Source organism: Rhinolophus sinicus, linkage group LG05 (genome assembly GCF_036562045.2).
Source record: "Rhinolophus sinicus isolate RSC01 linkage group LG05, ASM3656204v1, whole genome shotgun sequence".
Taxonomy (NCBI): domain Eukaryota; kingdom Metazoa; phylum Chordata; class Mammalia; order Chiroptera; family Rhinolophidae; genus Rhinolophus; species Rhinolophus sinicus.
In genome coordinates this window covers 131,902,526-131,920,254 of record NC_133755.1, presented here as the reverse complement: position 1 = coordinate 131,920,254, position 17,729 = coordinate 131,902,526, and the positions used below count along the sequence as shown (strand labels likewise).

Below are 17,729 nucleotides of genomic sequence, written 5' to 3'. Positions count from 1 at the left end.
GGGACGCTGCCCACCATCCCTTGTGGGACTCGAGGAATCGAACTGGCAACTTTGTGGTTGAGAGCCCGTGCTCCAACCAACTGAGCCATCCCGGAGGCAGCTCAGCTCAAGGTGCCATGTTCAATCTTAGTTGCAGGGGGCGGAGCCCACCATCCCTTGCGGGATGCGAGGAGTTGAACCGGCAACCTTGTGTTGAGAGCCCACTGGCCCATGTGGGAATCAAACTGGCAGCCTTGGGAGTTAGGAGCATGGAGCTCTAATCGCCTGAGCCACCGCGCCGGCCCTGACTTATTTTTAATTGGTTGAAATATTTTAAATTGGTTGTGTTATGACTCTTGCTTTCTTGCTCAACTTTGCAGCTATATGGACTTAGATAATGAATATTCAGGTGACAAACACCCCACGTAATAGAAAGAACATGACTTTGGTTTATTACAACTGCACCACCATCAGAGTAACTGTTTTTGTTTCTCTCAGCCTGTTTCTTCACCAGTAAAATAGAAAATGATGATACTTATTTTTCTTCACAGAATAATTGTTTTTAATATATAGTACATTGATGAGAGGACTTGGCAAACAGTGAAGCACTATTTTAATTTTGTTATACCCCATTGAAGGGAAGCAATCTAACTTTAGAATGAATAGGGGAAAATGGTCACTTCAGATACATAGAAGGAATGAAGTGACATTTTTTTATTTGACGTTAGTTCCTTTATTCTTCAATTCATTTTTAACTAACAAAAGAAAAATGAAAACAAGCTTTTTGTGTAAATATTGTTTTAAATTTTTAAGTCAGGTATTTATTTAATTTTTGTTAAATTTATTTGGGTGACATTGGTTTGTAAAATTGTATAGGTTTCAAGTGTACATTTCTGTAATATATCATCTATACATTGCATTGTATGATCACCACCCAGAGTCAGATCTCTTTCCATCACTATGTATTTGACCCCCTTTGCCTTCTTCTACCATCCCCCTCCCCCCTTACCCTCTGGTAAGCACTAAACTGTGTCTGTGTCTATGAGTTTTGGGTTTTTTTCTTTGTCTGTCTTGTACAGTTGTTGCTTTCAGTTTTATATCCCACGTATGAGTGAAGTCATACAGTTCTCGACTTTTTCTGTCTGACTTAATTTTGCTTAGAATGATAATCTCAAGATCCATCTATGTTGCTACAAATGGCAGTATTTCATCTTTTCTTATGGCTGAGTAATAGTCTATTGTACCATGTTCCCCAAAAATAAGACTGGGTCTTATATTAAGTTTTGCTGCAAAAGATGCATTAGGGTTTATGTTCAGGGGATGTCATCCTGAAAAATCATGCTAGGGCTTGTTTTCCAGTTAGGTCATATTTTTGGGGAAACAGGATATATATGTACCATATCTTCTTTATCCAATCATCTATCAAAGGACACTTTTGTTGTTTCCGTGTCTTGGCCACTGGGAATAATTCTGCAGTAAACAAAATGGTTCATATATCTTTATGGATAAATGTTTTCAGATTTTTTTGGGTAGATAGCCAGAAGTGGAATTGCTAGGTCACATGGTAACTCTATTCTTTATGTTTTGAGGAATCTCCATGCGGTTGTCCATAGTGTCTGTACCAATTTACATTCCCACCAACAGTGTACTCATATGATGGTTCCTTTATCTCCACAGCCTCTCCAACACTTGTTACTCTTTGTCTTTTTGATAATAGCCACTCTAACAAGTATGAGGTGGTATCTCAGCGTGGTTTTGATTTGCATTTCCCTAATCGCTAGTGAAGTCGAGCATCTTTTCATATACCTGTTGGCATTTGTATGTCTTCTTGGGAGAAGTGTCTGTTCGGGTCCTCTGCCCATTTTTTAATTTGATTGTTTGGGTTTTTTTGTTGTTGAGTTGTATGAGTTCTTTATATATTGTGGATATTAGCCCCTTATTGAAGGCATTTGCAAATGTCTTCTCCTGTTTAGTCAATGGTTTTTGTCGATGGTTTCTTTTGCTATGCAATAGTATTTTAATTTGATATAGTTCCATTCATTTATTTTTCCTTTTACTTCCCTTGCCTTTGAGGTCAAATTCATAAAATCCTCTCTGAACCAAAGGTCCCTAAGTTTAGTACCTAGGCTTTCTTCTCTGTAATTTATTGTTTCAGGTCTTAGATTTAAGTCTTTGATCCATTTTGAGTTAATTTTGGTATATGGTGACAGATAGCAATCTAGCTTCATTCTTTTGCATATGGCTTTCCAATTTTCACAGCACCATTTATTGAAGAGGATTTCTTTTCTCCATTGTATGTTTTTGGCTCCTTTGTTGAAAATTATCTGCCCGTATTTTTGTTTGTTTGTTTTATTTCTGGGTTCTCAATTCTATTCTACTGGTCTGTGTGTCTCTTTTTCTGCCAATGCCATGCTGTTTTGATTATTGTCGCTTAGTAGTGTAAATTGAACTCAGGGAGTATGATACCTCCAGCCCTGTTCTTTTTTCTTAGGCTATTGAGAGTTCTGTGATTCCATACAAATCTGGTGATTTTTTGTTCTATTTCTTGAAAAAATGCCATTGGGATTTTGATGAGGATTGCATTAAATCTGTGTATTTTGGTTATATGGCCATTTTAACTATGTTTATTTTTCCAATCCATGAACACAGAATATCTTTCCATTTCTTTATGTCTTCTTTAATTTCTTTTAATAATGTCTTACAGTTTTCAGTGTATAGATCTTTCACATCCTTTGTTAAGTTTACTTCTAGGTATTCTTTTTGTTGCAATTACAAAAGGAATTGTATTTTTTATTTCTTTTTCTGAAATTTCATTTAGTGTATAGGAATGCAATGGATTTTTGTACACTGATTTTTGTAGCCAGCAACTTCACTGTGTTTGTTTATTGTTTCTAATAGTTTTTGGTATTATTCAGCAAATTTTTATAAACCATCTCCTCAATGTACAGAACTATGCTAGTCACTAAAAATGGTTCTATGCATTATCAAATCATTTGCCCCAACTCCCCAAAAATAGTCTGAATTCCAGATGGTAGACAGCACTCATTTTCACTTAAAATAAAAAATGCCTACAATCTACCAGGTGCTGTGCTCTATATATGTTATCTAATTTTCTTAGAGTGTAACAGGACCCTTTAGAGTAGGTATTACTTATCCTCTTTTATAGAGAAAACTGAAGCTCTGAAAATTTAAGAAAATCTAGAAAAGTTAGATTGCAGAATCTTATTCAACACAATAGTGTCTGATTCCAAAATTGGGGTACTTTCAAGTACACTTTATTGTCTCTGTAAGCAAAATAAGAGGAAATACTAAATAATCCCTCATTCCTTTCCAAAAACAAAAAACAAAGGATCTTTGTGAAGTAAATCTATATTTTGATTTATTGCAATAATGTAAACATGTATGGAAGAGTTAGACAGAATGTCAGTCTAAGGAGACCAGCAGACCCTCTCCATAGGAAAACCCATTTAGCTGCAAGAATTGTATTTAAAAATAAAATTAGTGTCTCCAAAAGTTGTCCTGAGGGCATGTAGCAAATGGAGAAAGACCTATTCAAGTAAATCTACTAAGTCTCAGTAAAAAGAATGAAAGCTTCTGGAGTTGAGCCACTCATGTCACAGTCCAAGGTGACAAAAGCTCTATTCTAGGCAACTGCAGTCAAGAAGATGGGACCACCTCTCCAATCTATGGCTATGTTTTCACCATAGAATGGCCACCTACCCACCCACCTCCACCCCAAACTCTGTATTGCAGAAGCTCTATTCCAAGCAATCTTGGCCAAGATGAGCAGTCTCCTTTCACCAACACAGCTCCCACTCATAGAGTGGAAACTGTACACCAGACATGGCAGATCAAGAATAGGAGGGGGCCTGATTGCCCCTGCCCCAGATCACTTACAAGGTGTAGGTTCCATGCTGAGAGAGCCATCCTGGGAAAACCAAGGACTACTGTCCTTGCCAAAGCCCCACTCAAAGAGCCTGGGTGTTAACTCTGGAAGAAGTGGGTCACTAACCCCACTCACGTAGCTCTTCTTTCTGTGCCTGCCTCTAGTTATTCTCTAAACTTTTTTCTTGGTTACCTGCTTTTCTATGCACTCATTTTCTCAGGTCACACCCCAATTATAGTTTAAAACATTACCTTTAAAGAAATGAATCTCGTAGCATAGTAACCAGTCATGACCTGTGAACTACAGTTCCACACTTCTGCTCACTCAGTGGACAATTTCATGTGATTGTACCTCTGTGACCCAAACTCAAAATGTCTCAGTCTTTTTCTTCATTGTTCCCAGAAGACTGAGGATTCCTGTCGTTGTTTTGCCTGTTCGTTCAATTTGGATTCTTTCATACCCCAAGATGTTTTCCTTAGAATAATCCATGGCTCCTTCTTGTCTCCTCCCCAGTTCCACATATTAATGCAGTTTCCAAGTCCATTCAGTCCTTTCTTTATTTTTTTCCTTAAGTTCCTCCCATTTTTACAAAATGTTCATTCTTCAGCTCCTATCTGGATTCTCATCACCTATTTTTTAACAACTGTGCTAAAGTCTCCCATGTCATCTTCCTACTTTATTCTCTCACCTCTTAAATCCACCCAACTCATCCTGCCAATTTATCTGTTTTAAAACACCATTTGCATCATTTATCCCATCAAAAATCTAAAATTATGTGCATAATAAAGCATTATTTCCTTATCGTGTCTGTCAAGGCCCTCTACAGTCTTCCTTTTTTACCTACACCTTCCATTAGACTCTCACAGACACCCCCCCTTCTGGTTAGTCTTCTTACTGTCACCTTTAAACATACACTCAACTTCACACCTTTGCTTATGATTCCCACCTGGACAATGTGTCGTTTCATCCATCCATCTTGGCTCAGCTCCCTCTTAAAATATTTTCTTATTCAGATTCAGTGATTATTACTTTTTCTAAATTCATGACACCGGTGTTTATTTCATTCATTTGTCAATCACTCTTGTATTATCCTGTGATATCTTTTGTATGTAGGCCTATTTTGATATTTCACTTTTAGATTCATTTTAGTTTTTGTATATGTAATTCGTAACCCTCTAGAAGAAAAATACGCAGTAGTTATTAAATGGATTAGAAGTGTCTTAATGTTTTTACTTTGGGTTTTATTTTTGTTTTAGGATTTATTTGTTTTATGTTTGTATAATATCATAGCCTATAGAAATGCAAATCATAAAGAAAGTCACCTTAATAAGTATGTAAAATTAAAGGCAGGAGCAAGGTCATAAGAAAAGCTTGTTTAGCTTTTAGAGATAGATTGCAAAGTGTGACATTGAACCATATGTAAGTATTATATATTACCGTTAATCTCAGTTATCCCCTTCTATTAGGTTGGTGCAAAAGTAATTGTAGTTTTTGTAATTATTTTTAACATTTTAAACCGCAATTATTTTTGCACCAACCTAATAAAACTAAAACCTGATAGCCTCAAGATTTTTATTTCTTAAAAGGAAAATATCTAAACATTGTTAAGCTATAAGGCATTTTTATTATATCTTTGAAAACTGAGGAATTTATTTCAAGTTTCATCAAAGAGCAATTTTTTAAGGACTTAGCTATAAATCCTGGGAAATAGAAGTTTCTGATGGAATTCTTACCACTGAAATTATTTTAAGTACAACAGACCTGCTGGTACCCACTATTATAAGATCCCTTAAAATCCAGCTGTCAACCAGGTGGTCATTCTTACAATGGAAAGAATAATGTATTCTTTCTTGTTCCTATTTATTTTTGGCAAATGATTCTGTGCTTGACCTAATTGGTTGAAGGCCAAACGTATGTCCATAAGTTTAAAACATTGATACAAATCAGACACATATACTCACATGAGCCCTAAAAGGAAATACATATAGCTCTATGAGTAATTTCAATTATATCCATCAGTATTTACATTTTTGCCATCTGCATATAATAAAATTATTTTGATACTTTATTTTAGTGAAGCAAATTGAGTGCATATTAAAAAACAATATATTACTGCATAACTAACTACATCTTAGTTTTATCATTTTCCAATAAATGTTTTATAAACAATGGCTTTCTTTTTTTTTTAACCTGGAATGTTAAGTTTATTCCTAGTATACCTTTAACTGAATTTTGAGGTCATTGTAAGCTCTATGTAAGTCTAGCTTATAGCGCTCTTCTATTTTAGAGACTTACTTTATTCACTATAGTAGTATATGATTTATTCAGTTTGAGTAGATCATTTTAATAAAGGTACAAATCATAAGTGTTAGAAACAATACTAATCATTTATATTTGATTTAAAAAACAAGTTATATCACATTTAGTTTTTTAGAAGATTAATGATTGAATAAAAGGTAATCTGAAATAGTAAAGAAAAATATGAGGCATGTTTTCTTATCCTTTGCTATATCTGGTCCTGGCTCAGTAAATGCCAGATTATTTTTCGAATATTATTATAAAATACATTATATTACAATTTCATATTTCAGGAAGGCACAGAAATCAAACAGGGCTCCTATCAGGGAAATTTACTGAAATGCTTTTTCTACAGCTTCAGTGGCCAAAAGACAGCACTGGAATGTGAGAAACTAATTTTAGTTTGTTTTAACGCCTCAGAATGTTACAAATTAATCAAGTGCTACTTAAAGTCTAGAACTCATTAACTTTATAAGTTTTACTTTTCCCATGACAGAGATTAAGTAATAGCATAAAGCGTCTTTAGTCTCTCACATTGATCAGGTTGCCATCCCCACTGTACAAGTGCCCTCTTATCTGCTATTTAATGAGTTCAATATAGGCAGTGATGTGTGCAGCAACATAAAAGTGCCAGTTTATTGTTACGTAATGCTTACATGAGACCACGCATGAACCCATTCCGGCTGTTTCTTACTTTGGTGATTTGCTTAGGTAAAGCAGACTCTTACAGTTAGTGCACCTGGAAGAAAATAAATATGCATCAACACATTCACATACAGAGGCACACTCAAAACTCACTTGTTCACACACTTTCACTAAAGGAAAAAACAACAACATAGATTGCAAGTATTTAATAAGCTTCTGATTTTAACAAATCTGAAAGGTAAACTGTACAGTCCATGTATTTAAGGGCCACAAAGACGTGTTGAATAAAGCTACTGGAGCCCTAACCAAACCCAAGTGCCGGCTAATCACTGAAAGACGTCTCAGCAGTATAGATCTGCCAGATTGTTCTAGAGAGAACAAACAAGTAAGTTAGTAATACAATGGTGTGAATAAACCATTATGTAAGAGTTGATATCCCCGCTAAACTAAAATCAGCATAAATATGCAAGCAAAATGTAGTAGCATACATAACATATGTATTTTTTAAAATGTTTTACTTTATGTGGAGTAGCTGAGCTTATGACATCGGTAGAACAGATTGAGGTTTGTAATGAAAAGGGAAACAAAATGAAAACTATTGAATGAACAGCAGGGCCCATTTGATGTGATTATGAAAGATGTTTCTTTATTCTGTTTTTTTCTTTTGCAATCTAAAAACAGTAGCAGGGGGTTGCAAGCAGAGTTCATCATAGGTTGTCAATCACTGTCATTTAACATTTGTAGGGAAAGATGTCTTTATTCAAGGACAGCTGGGCAAATCAGAGACATAGATTTGCAGTTTAGTAGCCTGTCCAGCCTACACTAAATAAACAAGGACAGAGTAGACAAACCAGCCTCTCACATAAAAATATAATGGACTCCACTGACCCTACTGCCCTCCATTCAGCTTCAATCCCAGTTGCATAAAAGCTTCACTGCCCACTTTCAATTTCCTCTAATTACCAACATGATGTAGATAAGAAAATGAACCTCACTTATAGTCAGTGATCACACACAGGAAATTAGCTAGACAAGTTGTTTAAAATTAGAGGAGTAATTTGGAAGTAAATAGAGTGTCCTACTGAGGAAGAAGTGGCTAGAAAGGGTTTTTGTTTGCTTGTTTGTTTTTTAGCAGGGATTTTGATTATTTTACTAGCTCGCTCTCTGCTGATCCAAGAATTGCTGCTTTTCTAATCAATCTAAACTAAGTAAAACTTTTTGTAAGTACTCTGAAACATCCAGAATAATATACTGGAGGATATAAGAGCTAAGTAAAGAAGTGAAGCAAACATGCCACATTCTAAAGAGCTTAGAAAAACTGTGAATTGGAATTCCAGGAATAAATGATCATGGTTTTCACAAGAGGATCTGGCAGAGTAATTGAGGATTAAATAGCAGTTGTCTTTAGTCAGTCTTCATTTTAAATTGCTTCTCAAGTCCATAATCAAACACACACACACACACACACACACACACACATTTTAAATGCCAATTTTTAATTTATTCTAATTGATCTAAAATCAATATTTTCTGTTTCATTCTTGTGGTTCATAGCACTTGAGTTTTAATTAGAAAATGCTGTAGAGTTTCAGAGTAATATAACTATTCATAATACTTTCCTTCAGAAGTTTCAGCAGATGTATAATACAAATGATTCATTCTTTTTCCCTGTCTCTCCACAATATTTTGAGTTAGTTCACTAAGGTACACTGAAAAGAGCATATTTCCTTATCACACACTAATGTGCTTTTGTGAACATTTAATTAATATGGATTTAAAAAAACCTAATTGGAAATTGGAGACTAAAGCCTGCAGTATCAAACCTGTAGTTCAAGAGGATACAATCAATTCTTGAATATTTTATTTTCAGTTTTGACTGTCTCATATATTATGAGAACATTGTCTTTTAAAGAACCAGTATTTTTCTGTAATACAATTACAGAAAAATTATATGATTCCTTGGATAAAATGAGTGTGCCACTACTAGTAAAGCATCATTGAAAACAAAAAGAAAACTTGTTTCTTTGAATAATATTTAAGAATTATGATGTTTTTAAAAGTGAATGAATTAAATGTTATTTTAGGTAGTTAAGCATATTTACATAGTTATAAACAAAGATTGATGAAAGAAAACTGTAGAACAAAACTCAAATAATTGAATCTTAAACCTTAGTTAGCATAATGTGTGTTGTCAGATGTGAGCATTATTATAGTAATACTGCCGTCCATTTATACCAAGACTTACAGTTTTTAAGTGTTTTATAAACACTATCACATTGAATGCTGTCACTAAATCCCAATTTAAGATAAGGAATTTGGGGTTTAGGGAGGTTAATTTACTCTCAGAAGGTCACATAGCTTGTAAATGGCAGAGCTGAAAATCCACCTGTTGTATCAGTTCCCAGATCCAGTGTCCTGTGGGCCACCTCACACTATGCCATCCCACCCTCATGACCTATAACATTTCTAAGGGGATAAATTACTACTACATTCTTTGGCTTCCCCTTTAATTCAAACACTGGAAACAGAAAAAGAGAGACCCTCAAAGGAAGTAATAGCTTTCGATGAGACCTCAGATAGTTATGGGTACTTCTTAAGTGCAGAAACTGTTATCAATTTGATATTTTATAAAAATTTATAAATCAAATATCAACTTCTTTGAAGATCTCAAAATACTGCCTTTATCAAATTTAATGAAAAGATATTATGTATGAAGAGCATATGTTAAATAATAAAATCTATATAGATAGTCTAAAGAGTGTTTTCCTATAATAAAAGTCATTGTCTCACTTTTTCAATTTAAGTTTTAACCTTGGCCTATCACCCGCTTCTTTATCTGAAAGAAATAAGTTTTTACTCTTGATCAGCTCAGTATAACCTCCTCAAAGATACCTACCTCCTCTGACCCGTTCTTATTATTTCTACGTCTCCCTCTTATACTTGTCCAGTTGTCATTTTACATTTATTCACAGTCAATTTTGATGAAGGTCTGGCACCCCAACTACTATGAAGCTTTGTGAGAGGAGTGAGTCATGTCTGTTTTTGTTCACCATTGTATACCCAACAATAATATATGCTGAATAAATATTTGGCAAAGAAATGACTCAGCACACTAAGACATTGTTCATTATGGTTATTAAAATACTTTCATTTTTATTAAAGTGTGTAGTTTTATGCAAAGAAATTATGAAACCTTAAATTTAGAGATTGTCCTATGCACTGAGAAAAGGCATTGCTGAGTTAAATTTTTTAGTAAGGTCACTGTCTTTAATCTACATTAACAGTCTGATGGTCGTCTTATTAGACTTAGAAGGATCACTCTGCTGCAGAGCATTTTTTCCAACCTACATGTACTCAGCTGTTAGCAGACTCATCTGATACTGATACTGCTGGCAGTGAGCAAAATCACAGTCCTAGTGAAGCAGGAGATCAAAGCAATAAATTGAGTAATTCAAGCAGAATTGGCACGGTTTGGAGAGCAGTGGAGTCACATCTTACACAGAGTTTAGATTCTAAAGTAAGTAAATGCAACAAAAAGCCCCAATGATCGAATTTACCTGAAAATAACGCCAAAAGTACAATAAGCATGGTTGTGAGTAGTCGGCCCTGTTCAGATATGCTGCTTTTCATTGAGTTAACACCACTAGTTTTTCTTCCAGCAATGGAGCAGATCATTGTTTCTTTAGTTTAGCACCAAATGAAGTAGTTGGCTTGCATTTAGAAGTCATGCTTTATTTAAAAAAAAAAAGGGGGGGGGGTATTGGTATCTTTGAGTACTAGGATGTCACACTTTCAGAGGTACTTGGGAACTGAGACACAGAAATACCCAACTTACATTGTTGCCAATCAGCCAATCTCTCTCTCTCTCTCTCTCTCTCTCTCTCTCTCTCTCTCTCTCTCTCTCTCTCTCTCCCTCCTTCTCTGTCTCCCTCCCCTATTCCCTCCCTCAGTATAGGGAAGGGGGTATTATGTATATAATCAAATTTGGACAAGATATAACTGAGAGAAGTGGATTACTTAAATAATACTATTAATTAGTACTTTCCATTTAATTTTATTTTAATTGAACTTTTCATATTATTTGTAAGTCTAAACGTCTTTCCTATGTATCTAAAACCTGGAGAACCAATTCAGTTTGTAGTATTAAAATAGCTAGTCCATTTTCTTCTGGTAAAAGATCAGAAGTTGTATTTTATGAACAGTAGAAAGAAATCTAAATATGAATACATTTTTAGACTATGAAACAGATTTAAAGCTGATTTCTTCTCCCTCCACCTCCACCTATCTGGATTATTGCCCTCTCTTTAAGTGTATTTTGCATGCTTGACAGAAAGCTCCTGCTCACTGAGTGTTCCCAACTTCTCTGCTATTAATAGCATCATCATTCTCCTCATCCCTGAGGCTTAAACCTTAGAGCCCTCCTGATCTGATTTTATGGATCCGCTCATACTGTTTTCTCTGCCTGAAATGCAGAGACTCTCTCCCTCTCTCCTCTCCTACAAATTGTTCTAAGCCTAGAACAAACACTGCCTCTTTGGGGAAACTTTCCAACACATCCAATTCACTTCAGTGCTCTTCTCTGAATAGTGGTGTTTTATTCTACGCTTAAAATAATTACTTATATAAATTATTTTCTCTGATATTATTTTGATTTCCTTGAAGGAAAAGACCATGATTTCGATTTCTGAATCATCTTCTTCCTCATCCACTGTTCCATTTTTCTTAAGCTGTTTGGCAAGGCTGGGATAGGTGGACAGTTGCTCATGGAGATTTGGATGGAGCCCAGATGTTGGACTGAGATGGGTCAGTCATGAGGCGACAAAGCTTCAGTCCTGAAATTCACCCAAAATAAAAGAGAATAGCACCATCATTGTAACTTGTCTTTCTTCTTTGGCAGATGATCTCAGGGAAAATAGGAAAGAGCTGAAGTGACATATGAAAAGTAAGCGAAGATGACACATGGGGCAAAACATCATTAACTGCTAATGTGTCAGCATACACTTCTTACGTGAAACAGTCCAAAAGGGTGAAGACAATGTTCAAAATAGTGTAGAATAACTGTGATATGTTTGACTATTGCCAAACAAAATAAGACAAAAGATATAATTTACAAATATTTCCAGTTCAGTTAAACAGAATGAGGCAAATATTCATTTAAGATATTTTTTTCAGTATACTATAGTAAATCAGTTGAAAGTCTTTTTACACAACAGTTTTCATTCTCTTGGACTCACCATTTTCCCTTCCTACTTTAGGGCCTTTGTGCTCATATGTTTTCCTCTGAAAGTTTTATAATTTTAGGTTTTATATTTAGATGTAGAATACATTTTGACTGAATTTTTGTGTAAAGTGCAGGGATTGAAGTTCTTTTAGTTGGTTGGCTGGTTGGTTGGTTGGTTGGTTGGTTGGTTGGTTGGTTGGTTGGTTGGTTGGTTGGTTTACACATGGATACCCAATAATTCTACTACCATTCCTGGAAAAGACTACTCTTTCTGTGTTGCTTTGCCTTTGAACCTTTGTCTAAAATCGGTTGTCCACGTATATGGGTCTATTTTTGGACTCTATTTTAATTCACTTTTTTGATTAGTGCAGTTTTATATTAAGTCCTGAAATCGGGTAACGCTAGCTCTTCAACTTTGTTCTCCCTTTTCAGGGCAATTTTAGGTCTTTTGCATTTCCTTATGAATTTTAGAATTGTGCCATTGTGATTTATAAGGAATATGTGTTTGGTCTTTAAATACATGTTTGGTCTTGGTACCTGTTTCTGGCACAGAGCTCCCAAAACCCTTGGCATTTCCTAAGTGATGAAATCAGTTAAAGTGTCTTTATGTTAATGAGGTGACTTTTGGAAAGCACCAGAGGAAGGGGGCTCTGACCACATGGTTAGAATGTTGGAACTTTCCCATCCCACTTCCACCCTCCAACCCCTGGGGGAGGACAAAAGGGCTGAAGATTGAGTTAATCACTAATGGCCAGTAATTTAATTAATCATGCCTATGTAATGAAACCTCCATAAAAAAAACCAAAATGATAGTGTTTGGAGAGTTTTTGGGTTGGTGAACCCATGGAGATTAGGGAGAGTGTCCAGCTCAGAGAGTGTGGAAGCTCCAAGCTCTTTCCCCATAACTTGCCCTATGTATCTTTTCCATCTTCCCATTCCTGAGTTATATCCTTCTATAATAAACCAGTAATCTAGTGAGTAAAATGTTTCTCTGAGTTCTGTGAGCTACTGTAGCAAATTAATATAACCCAAGGCAGGGATCAGTGGAACCTCCAAAATGTAGCCTCTCAGTCAGAAACACAGGTGATAACCTGGATTTGCAGTTGGCATCTGAAGTGGTGAAACGGGGAAGAGGGGCAGTCTTGTAGAACTGGACACTTAATCTATGGGATCTGATGCTGTCTCTGGGTAGCTAGTGTCAGAATTGAGTTGAACTGTGGGACACCTAGCTAGTGTCTGAGACTTATTTGTTGATGTGGAATCCCCCACACACACACACACACACAAGCATACATTGCAATTAGTGATCAGAATCCTTTAAAAAATCAACTTGCCAATATTTGCCAAAAGAAAAAAATGCTGTGGTTTTGACTGAGATTGTATTAAATACATAGATCAATTTTGAGAGAATTAGGATATATTTCTCCGTGAGTTAAGTCTTCAATTTTTCTTAGCAGTATTTTTTACTTTTCAGTGTACCGGTCTTTTACATCAGATTTATCTCTAAGCACTTCTTATATTTTATGCCATTATAAATTTATTTTTCAGTTCTGAATTTTGGTTGCTAATATGCAGAAATGTAATAGATTTTTGTATATTAATCATGTATCCTAAAACCTTGCTAAACTCACTTATTCTAGTTGTGTTATAGATTTCATTGGATTTTCTATATTGATTATATCATCTACAAATAAAGAGTTTTACTTCTTGCTTTTCAATCTGGCTGTCTTTTTTTTTTTTTTTTCCAGCCCCTTTGCACTGGCTGGAACCTCTGGTGCAATGTTGAATCGAAATACTAAGAACAGAAATCCCTGTCTTGTTCCTGATCTTAGGGGGAAAACATTCAGTCTATTACTGAAATGTGTACATTGTAGGTTTCTCAAAGATGCCATTTACTAATTCATTAAAGTACCCTTCTTAGTTTGCTGAGAGTTTTTGTTAGGGATGGATGTTAGATTTTGTCAAAAAAAAATTTTGGCATCCATTGAAATGATTGTTTTTTTCTTCTTAAGTTTATTAATAAAGTGAATTATATTGATTTTCAAATATTAAACCAATCCTTCATTCACTCACTCACTGCACTGATGTAGTTTGACACTCTGTTGTTAGGTGTATGCACATTTAGAATTGTTATGTCTTCTTGGAGAATGGACCCATTTATCATTGTGGAATTCCCTTCTTTATCCCTGATGATTTTCCTTGCTTTGAATTCTACTCTGCCTGAAATTCATATAGCCATTCTTGCTTTCTTTTGATTAGTGCTAGTATGGTATATTTTTCTCCATCCACTTATTTTAATCTGTATATGTCTTTATATTTAAAGTCATTTTCTTGTAGACAACATGTAATTGGATCATGTTTTTTGATCCGCTCTGACATTCTCTGTCTTTAAATCGCTTCACTCAGACTATTGACATTCACAGTGATTATTGATATACAGTTGACCCTTGAACCACACAGATTTGACCTATACGGATCCATTTATATGTGAATTTTTTTCAATAAATATACAGTCAGCCCTCCATATCCCCGGGTTTCACATCCACAGATTCAGCCCATTGTGGACTGAAAACAGCATTTTGTTAAGAAGAATAGGGTGTTCTGGCATATTTCAAAATGATTCATTTCCCCTGCCCCTGCAAGAAATCCAAGGGGATTTCTCTCCGATATTTACTGTGGGAATCTCGTCAAGCTCCTGAAGATAAATCCCACAATATTGTGGGGGTCCTCCTGTTACTAGGTCCCCCTGGAGTTTTTAGCTCCCAGAGTTGTTCGCAATGCGTCAGTTGCAGTTCAGGCTTTCTCACACTGGCACTGGTTCCCAGTGTGGTTGCTGCCTGTGAGTCTCTGCTCCTCAGTGGTAACTCTGAGTTTGTCTGTATTTCCAGTCTTGGGGGCAGCAGTTTGCCTTGTATCCTCCCCTAATATGGATCCAAGAAGAGTTGTTGATTTTTCAATCTCTGTTTAGCTTTTTACTTGTTAGGACGGAGTGGTGGCTTCCAAGCTCCTTACATGTGGAACTGGAAACCCTCGATTTTGAACAATTTTATTTTAATCTAACTTATTTTAAGTTAATAATCCTGATCTTCATCCTTTTCTTACTTCACCAATCCTATCCTCAACCCCTTTAACCTCCAGTGCTGCCTTATTTCTTCTACTCACATATAGATCTCAAATATTACTTTTTCCAAAGAGCTTTCCCTGACCCTCTAAAATTCCCCAAACTGAATGTCCCTTCAGCAGTCGGTAGTCATCGTATCATAATATTCATTACTCTTTGTAGAACTTGTTTGTCCCTGATGCTCTCTGTTTCTGGTTCAGTTCTGTGGACCCAGTGTCAAGCATAGTGTTTGATGCCTAGTAGGACCGCTATTATTTTTGTTAACTATATAAATAAGAAGAGCATTCATGAATTTCAGATATATTATACAATACTAGCATTTGTTTTTATATTAATAATTGTATTGAATAAAGCAAAATTCTAAAGGATATGGCTATCTTACGGTTTTCCTAAACTGTGTTTTAAATGTCAGTAGTTAAAGCTAAGAAGTACGTTAATGATTATACTTTTGATCCATCATATTAATGCATATATCTATGTGATTATTTTTTTCAGGATGCGGAAGAATACACAGATTTGCCTGTAAGGCACAATGAAGATCATATGAATAGTGAGCTGGCAAAATGTCTTCCCTTTGAATCAAATCCTCACTCCTTTGACAGCCCTCACACCAAAGCACACCTCCTGCTGCAGGCACATCTCAGCCGAGCCATGCTGCCGTGCCCAGATTATGACACTGATACCAAAACAGTCTTGGACCAAGCCCTCAGAGTATGTCAGGTATGAAAGTCATTTCTAATACCTACGTTTTCTCCCATTACTTCTGGGGTTTTTTTCCTTCCTGTTTTAAAATAAAACATACTTGCATTTAAACATTTTTACTGTAGCATTGTTGAGAAAAACCTGGTGAATCAAATCAAGAATTTTAAAAAAAAAGGCAAATCTAAATGCAATAAGGTGACAATTTCAGTCATTCATTCGGTCAAAATTTATTGAAGGTAAACTAAGCACCAGATGCTTTTCTAGGCACTGAGCATACAACAGTGAATAAGACAGAAGAATATCTGCTGTGATGGGTTTCAGTCATTTTTTTAATGTGGTGTTCAGGGACTATCTTGCTTATCAGGTGACATTTAAGAAACAATCAAAGGAAGAGAGTGAGCCATAAGGTTATCTGGGGGCATATGTTCCAAATACTGAAAAAAGAGCTAATGCCAATACTCTGATGTAGGTTCTTACTTGGTATGTTCAAGGAAATTAGGAAGGCTGTTGTAAAAAATATGGAAAGATATGGTTAGAAATGAGGTCAGAGAGGAGTGGGAATGGAGATTATAGAGAAAATGGGATCAGGTCACATACGGAATTTGTAAACCATGGTAAGAATTTTGGATTTTACTCTGAGAGTGAAGCTGCTAAAACAGTGGTTCACTAATGGTTATGTTCGTTGTATCTGTGAGTATTTACCATATTAATTAAAGTAGATATTCTCAAATATTCATTACTTCATTTAAAAATACAATAATAAACCCATTAAATGTTTTAAAATAACATGATTTTTCATGAAAAATAACTGTTTTCCAAAACAATAAAAAATAAATGAAAAGTGTAGCATTGTTTTATATTTTTGAAAGACTCTTTAATATCTAGCTTAATAGAAGATTAACATATCTAGATTCACATATCACCTTTTGCAGTGTCTGTTACAATATGATATTTCAGTTGAAGTATATGAAGAAAATCCAGCCTCACAGAAATATGTACTGTAATAAGAGAAGAGTATTCTTATAGCCTTTTCTGATAATTGTAGATATTCGTTGATACTATACGAAACGTTGACGTGATATTTCTTAAAGGTTAGTTGCAATGTGGAATCTGAAACCATGTCAATTAACCTAACGCTAGCAAGAAATGATGGTGCTGGACCAGGTTGGTATGGATGAGATTGGTGAGAAGTGGTTGGATCCTGTACATATATTTTTTTAAGGAGAACAACCAGATTCTGCTAATGTATTAGACAAGCATTTTTAGGGAAAGTGAGGAACCGAAGATGATTCCAAAGCTTTTCTCCAGAGCAACTGGAAGGCTGGAGCTGCCTTTCCTGGGAGATGCTTGTGAGAGGAGCAGGGCAGGAGAAGTACACCTAAGTGACTTGAGATTTTAAGACATTTTGATTTTCTGCATTATAGCCTTTTTTGGTACATTTCTATAAAAAAGAAAAACAATTTTTTAAATTTTCAAAAGACTTAAGGTGTTTTTAAAAGTAGAACAAATGAGTCTGAAGATTTGTGTATGAGGATGTACATTAGGGAATCATTTGCAAAATTAAAAACTTGAAAATAACCTAAGTAGCTTTCAGATTATAGAACTCTGAAAAATATCAAAATTCCATTTATGAATTCTACGTCTGTGTAGAATATCCATATCTAGGTATCTATGTGCCTAGAGAGAAGATCCAGAATAGTACCCACCAAAAGATTAGCAGTAGCCATCTCTGTGTAGCAGCATTTGGGGTGATTTTTCACCTCTTCTTTGTGCTTCTCTAAAATGGTTGAATGTTTTAAAATGAGCTTCTAACAATTTCGTTACCAGAAAAAAATTATTTTATTGTTTTAAAAAATAGGGATGTTTCCTAAAATGGA

At 35.3% G+C, this 17,729-nt stretch overlaps 1 protein-coding gene across 1 annotated transcript in view; it reads left to right on the top strand.

The window, feature by feature from the left end:
• The window catches only part of ASCC3 (activating signal cointegrator 1 complex subunit 3), a 300,957-nt gene that overhangs the window by 259,290 nt on the left and 23,938 nt on the right, over positions 1 to 17,729 (top strand). Inside the window, exon 37 of the mRNA XM_019738872.2 lies at positions 15,646 to 15,870. Within this exon, the coding sequence (XP_019594431.2) occupies positions 15,646 to 15,870 (225 nt within the window). The remainder of the gene's footprint in view (positions 1 to 15,645; positions 15,871 to 17,729) is intronic.